Genomic DNA, 8,195 nt, shown 5'->3' with positions numbered 1-8,195 from the left:
CCTAAAAAAAAAAAAAAAAAAAGGTACCTCATTGCTCCTCCTTGAGGCCAGTTTATGTCCTAGACCCCCTTCTCTGCTCCCTTCTTGGCTCTCAATCCCCAGCAGGTCTATGCTTGAGGAGCCCACACCAGTCCGTAGAAAAGAGAGCTTTGGAGACATCCGGTCCCACAGGCCAAAACCAGGTGGGCCAGGGGTGCAGGTTTGAGGGCATAGTTGCCTGGGAAGCCAAAATCCCTCAATGCACAGTAATTTTAAACATTATTTTAAAATGCAAAGTTATGAATGAATTATGGGTAGAATGAAAATCTTGCATGATTCTTCAGCTAAAAGACAAAACTTCAAAGAATTTTTAAAAGACAGCCCTAGACCCTCAGCTCCCCAACCCTTCTTCCACCAGAAACTATTGGTCTCCTCTCATCTGGAGCAAAGAAGAGTGAAGAAAAGTCATTTGGAAACAATAAGTCCAAAGATAGGATGGACCACGGGGACCTCAGCCTTCCTGACCCTGAGACTAGAAGAACTAGTTGGACCTGGCTCCCAATGCCAACTACACAGAAAGGGATCAAAATTGGAGATCCTGGATAGAGTGGGATGAAAAATGTGGGCCAACAGTCAAAAACACAAAAATGACCAGAATTACTAGTCAGATAGAGACTGGTAGAACCCCCAAGAATAGAGAGCCCCAGGTTATCCTTCAAGCCTGAAACTGGACTCACTTCCATGGGTTAGCTCTCAGCCCAACAGTAGAAAGACCTACAAGCAAAACACCTACCCCAGGGAGATGCATCCACCTACCCTAGGGAGATGCACCCCCTAGAGACCATGAGAGGTCAGAAGGGCAGCACTCACGTAGAGGGAAAGCTGTACAGACAGGAATGCATAGATAAGAAGGACACAGGGAAGGGGTGGTCACAGGGAGGAGAGGGGAGGAAAGCTTTTTATGGTGGGGATCGTAATACGTAATTCGGGCTGTGAAACCAAATGCATGTGAACTCTTGTGAGTAAAATGAATCTGCTTTGTAAATGTGCACCCAAATCACAATTTTAAAAATTTAAAATAAAAATATAAATGGAAAAAAAAAAAAGAATTACGTCACATAAAATAATTCAGGTTGGCACGTGGCCTTTAACACTTGCTGCAAGTCTCCTCTCAACAAGCCAAGTCCTGTGCCCATCCAGAGGAAGAGTGTTTCTGTTTTGTTTACTTTGTATCTGCTCACCAAAGAGTGTGCCTACCTGGAAAGGCAGCTTCTAATTCCCATAAAGACATCACATGGGCTGGGGTGCCCTGTGTCTTGGGTCCCCTGCAGCCTCAGCTACCCCAGGAACCATCAGGAAGGCCATGATCACCACTAGAGGTGAGATCCCACCTCCTCCACCATCACCTCTGTCCCCTCCAGCCAGCCCACAGCCCATCCTCACATGTGGCCCTGGATCACTTTCTGCCAGACCACCATGCCCTGCTGGAGAAGGAGCCCACCTCCTCTACTCAGAGAGGCTTCTACTTTCTCTTTCCTCCCTGTCAGTCAGGTAGGGCCACCTGCCCTCACAGAAGGTACTGTTCATCTCTACAGCCAAAAGTACTGCTCCCTCTTCACCTACCCTTCGAGAATTATCTATAGCCAAACCTTCTTCAAGGGTATTCTGAGGAACACAAGTTCCTGTGGGTGTTAATAAATAAGTATGGGGTTGGGGCATCAGGAGAAGTTCTGTGATCAAATAAGTTTCAGAAATTGACAAAATTACGTAGGTTCTTTCTCACAGGACTCCCTAAGATGTTGAAGTACACAGTGAGTCTCAAGAGGGGGCTCTAGGACCTGCGACTCCCACACCCACTTGACCACAGCCCAATATGTAAGCCAAAATGTAAACTCTGAGGGTTAGCACTGTGTCTGTTTTTCCACTCAAGCATCTCCAGAGCCTAGAAGTCTGCCTGGCACAAAACAGATGCACGCTAAATGTTTGTTGAAGGAATGAGGAAATAACTAGAGTTCTCGAGGTCAAGGAACTCAGAGCATCTAGTTCAACTCTGAGGCCGAGAGAGGAAAAGTGACTCGTCCAAGGTGACACAGGTGGGACTGATCCAGGTCTTCCCAGCATCCAGCCCTGCACTCACACTACAGCAAACCAAACCAAACCAAACCAAACTCACTGCCATGGGGTCTAATCTGACTCATCATGACCCCCTTTGGGTTTCCAAGGCAGTAAATCTTTACTGAAATAGATTGCCCAGTCTTCCTTCCGTGGAGTGGCTGGTGGGTTTGAACCCCCAGCACCTGGTTAGCAGTCAAATGCCTTAGGCACCACACCACCAGAGCTCCTTCACACTATAGCAGTGGTTCTCAAACCTTAGCATGCATCAGCTGAACTGGGACAGCTTTCTGATTCCATGGGGCTCTCGTGAGGCCAGGCCAGACATTTTGCCTTCCTAACAAGTTTCCAGGTGATGCTGCTGGTTTGAGAACCACTTTCTCACACCATGTATCTCTCCTTTGCTAGTCTTGGGTGCATTACAAGGAAGGTGCCCAGGAAGGCATTCCCTTGAGCACATGGTCCCACTAAGACTCTGCTTCCAGGAGCTGTGGCTAGAGGAGGCCAGGATGCATTGCCTCTCCCCAGCCATTCCTGCTGGTCTCAGCCAAAGCTCTCTTTGAGAACCTCTTCCTCGACCCCACCCCAGCACCCAAACACTCCAAGTCTTGCTTGTATCTCTGTGTCCCCATCTCCCAGAATGTCCATCTTCCTCTCATCATTCTCTTATCTAAATTCTACCCTGTCCTACCTTCAATGTCCAGCAAAACTCCCGACAAAGCTTTCCCAGGCCACCCCAGCCCACACTCATCTCTCCCCTCCCAGAATGCCTCCAGCTTTTATAATTAATACCACACTGTTTAGTGCTTAGTCGTTCCAGGATTGTTTTGCATGTTTGTGTTATCTCCACAATTACATTTTAAGTTTTTTAAAGGGAGGGATCTTATCTAAAATGTCTCTGTGCCTCACAGAACCTGGCAGACCACTAGGTGGGCACATAGCAGGTCACTAGGGAGCCCCTACTGTGCAGCCCCCAGAGAATCCTCTCCCTTCCTTCTCCAGGGCCCCCAGTTTCCAACTCCTCCCCCACTCACCCCCAAAGGCTCTCTCTTAGGAATGCAGAATCAACCCCGAGGTAGCATTCCAGCAGCTGGGACTTATCCCCTTCACCCGGATGGATGGCTGGACACCCCCTCTGCCCCCAGCAGCTGTGCCCCAACACTGTTGGCTGCCTCACTCCCTCACCCTGGCCCCCCCATCCCTGACCTTGGTGAGAAGAAATACCTCCAAGGGGGATTAGGTTGTCACCAGCAGATAGTGAGACCTGGGGGTTTCAGGGGAGAAGGGGAGAGGGCAGCAGACAGAGAATGAGCAAAGTGCCACTTGAGGCAGAATGACAATCCCAAGATGGTGGTTCTGGGGCTGAGTAAGGAGGAGGAAGCAGGGGGATGGGGTGTTGGGAGATGGGGGCGGGCCTGGGGCTTGGAAAGGGGAGGAATGTGTTCAAGAGATGCAGCCAGATCCAAAAGGGAATCATCCCAACAACAGCAGCAAAACTATTTCAGCCCTAGCCCAAGAGAAACACACTGAGAAGGGAGGACGCCAGCAGGAAAGGGGAGGGAGGAGGAGGCAGGGGAGCACAGGGGTGGAAGGCCACCTGGGGCTAGCAGGGCACGACCCACCACCAGAAGCAATGGTCTCCCTGGCTCGGGAGAGAAGAGCACTGTCGCTAGGAGATGGAGGCACTGGCTCCCCAGGGGCCCAGGTGGGACCAACAGCCTACCTGCGGCCCCAGCTGAGAATGGGAGGTACTTAGATTCTCTGACTCTCTCCTTCCCTTGTGTCTGCTTACCTGTCGGCTTCCCTGTGGACTTCCGGAGCGGCCCCCGCAGGACAAGCGGTGAGCAGCGAGTCCTGGGGAGTGTGCCAGGCTCTGGAAACTGAAATGGGGGAAATGGACATTGTGTGGGCCAGGGGCCCCACTCAGCCTGCTCCAGAGAAGAAGAGGATCCCCTCACGCCCCCTTAAATAGCTACTGAGACTTTGAGTGGCCCAACCCAGAGCCAGTGGTCCAGGTGGTCAGGTGTCTACCCCTCTCTGTGCTTACCTTTTGCTGATCACTGTCTCTCCAGGAAGTGCCTGAGGGCTGGTGGGGGGTGGGGTAGAGAAGGGGCTGTCAGGCCTGGAGCTGAGGGGGGTCGGACTGGAGTAGGGGGACCGGAAGGAGGACTGGCTGTCAGTGTGGGTCCTCACAGAGCCCTGTGGAGAGAGAGGTCAGGAGAGCTGGGCAGCTCTACCCTGAAGAGGCCTTGTCCCTCAGGCCTTACCCCTCACTTCAGGGTCCTGGGGCTCCTAGTTGGCAAGACAAGAAAAGACATCTTACCTGGAATCGAGTAGCCAACAACTCCAAGGGGCTCTCCCCATTGGTCTGCCCTGGAGAGGCAGCCTGAGACCTGAGGAGGTAACCGAGGGAGGAGAGGATCATGCTAAGCTGGTAGAGGCTGCAGAGTTCATGGCCACACTTTCCCCAACTGAGGACCTCAGAACAAGTAAATATCCAAATTGGACATTCAGTTGTCAACTTTTCACTTTGCCAAATTCAAAACGAAGAACTATCATCAACTACTACTATCATTTATTTAAAGAAAGGACAGTTTTAAGCAACACCAAAGAATAATGTAGAATCTACAAAGCACCGCATAATGTTGATGAACTTGGAGGACATTATGCTGAGTGAAATAAGTCAATCACAGAAGGACAAATATTGTATTAGTTCATTATTGTAAAAAGTCAAGGAAAGGTTTGTACATGGAAGAAAACTTTCTTTGTTGGGTTACCAGGGGTGCGAGGGGGAGGGAAAGGAACACTGCAAAAATAATAAATAAATAGATAGATAAAGGAAAAATTAAATAAAGAAAGGACAGTTTAGCACCAGGAAGTAAGAAAGTAGGAAGGCTATAAGTTCAGAAAAAGTCATTTAAATCCAATCAATTTAATTAAAAATTCCTAACATTACCTTCCCCCCTTTCTTTTTCCTTTTATTATTATTATTTCCATTTCAGCTAGACATTGTCACTGACTAGCAGGTTGTAGAACATTTTTGGGGGAGACTGTTCATTTCATACAACCCCTTGTATCTTATCCATGGAGAAACTGAGGCCCAGACAGGAAGAGGGTGTTGCCCAAAGTCCTAAAGCTAGTCGGTGGCTGGGCCAGTTGCCTACTCTTCCTCAACCAGATGTCTGTCTGCCACCACCTTGGCTACTCACGGCTGGAGGCCTTTGAGGGGGTCACTCACTGTCCCTTCTCCCACAAAGCAAAGGGTGGAGCCTGCCTCACTTCTCTCCAGGCAGGCAGCTGAAGGACCAAATCTGGAAAGCCAGGGCCAAAGACATGCCCAGCTCCCCACTTCCCCCACCCCAGTCACAGTCCACAGGGACAGAAGTACTCCCTCCAGCTCCCCAGGGACCTCCTTCCAAAGCCAGGCTGGAACCACTAACAGGAAGTCATCAGAGGGCTAGAGGGTGAGGAGCAAGCCTGCAGAATCCCACTACAACTGCCATTCTTAGATGTCTGGCTGCTTCTAAGCTTCTAGAGAAGTCAGCAGGAGCCTTGCGTGGCCTCTCTGGGGAGGGCTGTAGGGTCAGTCTGAAGGGAGCTTGAGTGCTGGCTCCAGCACAGAGCCTGCTTCCTACCACAGGGCTTCTGAAATCTTGACAGTTCTCCTGGGGGCTTGGGGTGGGGGGGGAGTCTTGGCACAAGAGAGAAAGGAAGGACATGAAGCTTTAACTGGCCAGGTGTGGAGCTGGAGGCAGAGGGAACACAGTTAGGCCCAACTCCCTGACACCTCTGGCTCCCTTCAAGAGGGACCTGAGAGGAAAGGCTGGTGTCAGCAATTCCCACCCCTCCCCCACCCCAGACTGTAGATTTTGGTCCCATTCCCAGATGCCATGAGGTACTTTCCACCCTCCTTCTCTGGATCCCACTCATGCAAACACTCATGGTCCAGAATGGCATGAAGGAGTCACTAAAGGGGCTGGGGCTGCAACAGCATCCTAGACACCAGCTCCTGCAGCACAGCCAGGGCAACAGGCAAGGCAGTGACAGGGAGACAGAGCCAGGAGAGCCTGCTGGTAGTGGGATGGGGTTGGGGTGGGGGTGGAGAGGCAAAAGGTGTCTGACTCAGGTTCAAGGCCCGCCCAGAGGCTCTCCTGGCTGGGGGAATCTCCTGGCATTCCTGACCTGTGACTCGCTGAGATGCCTCACCCCAAGGAGCTACCTGTTCTCTTCCCCTCCCCCGCAACTCCTGCCTCCAGGCTCAAAACCCCACAGCTCTGGAATCTGTGTTTACCAGCATGGCTCAGAGTGGTGATAAGGAAAGACAGAGTGGTTCTAGGGGGAATGATGCCCCCAAAATACTTGACCTCCACTTGGGATCTAAACAAAAGCCATCCCCTCTTGGAGGGAGGAGTCATGAAGACCTAGCCTAAGGCACACCTTACCCAGAAGTTTCCTCTCTTCAACCCACTTGATGTCCATGCCCTGTACCCTTCACACTCTTGGGAACCAGTCAAACCCGGGCGTCCAGGTGGCTGGTGCCAGCCGGCCCTGCCCTGCCTGTGGCTGCATGCCTAGCCTGGCACCCACCTTCACCCAACTGGGCACAGGGACACCTCTCAACCCACCCTGCATCTCTCTCCCCTGTTGCTGGACCCAGAACCCAGGACCTTGTACAGAAAGGGCCCAGGGAAGGCCAGTTTGGAGGTGATCCTTAGGCTATGGGCAGTGGGGTCAGGGCGGCAGCTTTGGCAGTGAGCTGGCGGAGAAGAGACAGACTATTGGGAGGCCCAGCGGAAGGTGGGGTTCCTACCGGTCCAGCTGCAGCCGCAGGGGTGAGGGGCTCTGGCGGATCTTGCTCTGGGCCTCAGCATGAAGCATGCCCTCTGCACTCTCCCCATTAATGGCCACAATAATGTCGCCAGGTCGGAGGTCAGCAGCTTCGGCCTTGCCCCGCTCGGTTACCTTTAGGGGACGAGGTGCTGGTGAGTCTACGGTACCCATGCTCAAACCCTGGGGTGGGGTGAGGGATGGAGAAAAGGGGATTTCCCTCCCTCCTGCCCAAGAAACACCGAAGCTTGTTTGGACTAAGCTGGCCAGCCTCCCCCTTTAATGTCATCCCTGCCCTAGTCCCTCTCTATCCCAGGACTGCTGCTCCAGGCCTTGCACTCAAACAGCTATCACCTAATCCCCTCCGAAAAACTGGAGTGGCAGCCCCACCCCAGCCCTGGAGCACTGCCATTCTAATGGGGGCCTCCCAAAGAATGTGTAATGGCAGGATTTCAGGAGCTGTGATTGGGAATACCTTGGCTAAAGAGCCCTGCCTGTGCAGATCACACCTTGCAGGTGGCTGCCTATACAGCCAGGACCTCCTGGTGAACACTCCCCAGCCAAGGCCTGGGTCAAGAGAAAACTAAGAACTCAGGGGCTCTTGTTCTAGTAACTACTCAAAATGGCTGCCAGGAGGTGTGTGGTTAGTGAACCAGGAGAAAAGAGCAGGCCCTGTACTTAAAGCCTGTTCCTGAAGTGGCCATCATGTCCCTATGGCAACAAGGCCTGGCACTTTCCCCACTCCCTCCCCACCAACACTCCCAGAAGCAGGCCTCTGGCTCCAGAACAGGAAAGATGTCTGTGAGGACCACAGTGGACAGGGCAGACCCTAACTTTTAGAGTCACTTCCTTGTCTCTTAGAAGTAGCCCTTACCTTGGTCACCATGATGGGTGTGTGGAAATCCCTGCCCCCTGTGATACGGAAGCCCCAGGGCGCTGGCCCCACCACATCCAGCGTCAGCATCATACCTGAGGAAGACAGGACCAAGAGGTGGAGACTGCCCCCCAGTGCAAGAAACGCTGGAAGAGGGTGGGAGAGAGGCAACTGGGAGAAGAAGCAGCAGTGAGAGGGCCACAGAGCAGCCAGTCAGGGACTGGGGGTGGATGGAGTGAGCAGCGGAAGTGACTAAATCCCTCCCTCACCCCCCAGTTTCACTTCCCCCCACCCTGGGAAGCCATGTCTGAGTTCCCCCTTCCCATAGTCTTCAGCAGAGCAGCTCCCAGGAGTCAGGCTGTCCAGGGTGCCAGTCAGGGGCTTGCTGGAGATGGGTGGGCAG

The 8,195-nt window shown here is 52.5% G+C and overlaps 1 protein-coding gene across 1 annotated transcript in view; it reads right to left on the bottom strand.

Annotated features, from left to right (window-relative positions):
* The window catches only part of PDLIM2 (PDZ and LIM domain 2), a 17,583-nt gene extending 9,689 nt beyond the window's left edge, over window positions 1-7,894 (bottom strand). Inside the window, exons 1-5 of the mRNA XM_042782305.1 lie at window positions 7,793-7,894; window positions 6,902-7,053; window positions 4,415-4,484; window positions 4,139-4,290; window positions 3,884-3,971 (exon numbers count right to left, since the gene is read on the bottom strand). Of these exons, the coding sequence (XP_042638239.1) occupies window positions 3,884-3,971; window positions 4,139-4,290; window positions 4,415-4,484; window positions 6,902-7,053; window positions 7,793-7,885 (555 nt within the window). The 5' untranslated portion in view covers window positions 7,886-7,894. The remainder of the gene's footprint in view (window positions 1-3,883; window positions 3,972-4,138; window positions 4,291-4,414; window positions 4,485-6,901; window positions 7,054-7,792) is intronic.
* Window positions 7,895-8,195: the final 301 nt, after the last annotated feature.

Source organism: Orycteropus afer, unplaced genomic scaffold, assembly GCF_000298275.1.
Source record: "Orycteropus afer afer isolate SDZICR_OR568_19922 unplaced genomic scaffold, OryAfe1.0 scaffold00289, whole genome shotgun sequence".
Classification (NCBI taxonomy): domain Eukaryota; kingdom Metazoa; phylum Chordata; class Mammalia; order Tubulidentata; family Orycteropodidae; genus Orycteropus; species Orycteropus afer.
This window is presented reverse-complemented; position numbering and strand designations above follow the sequence as displayed.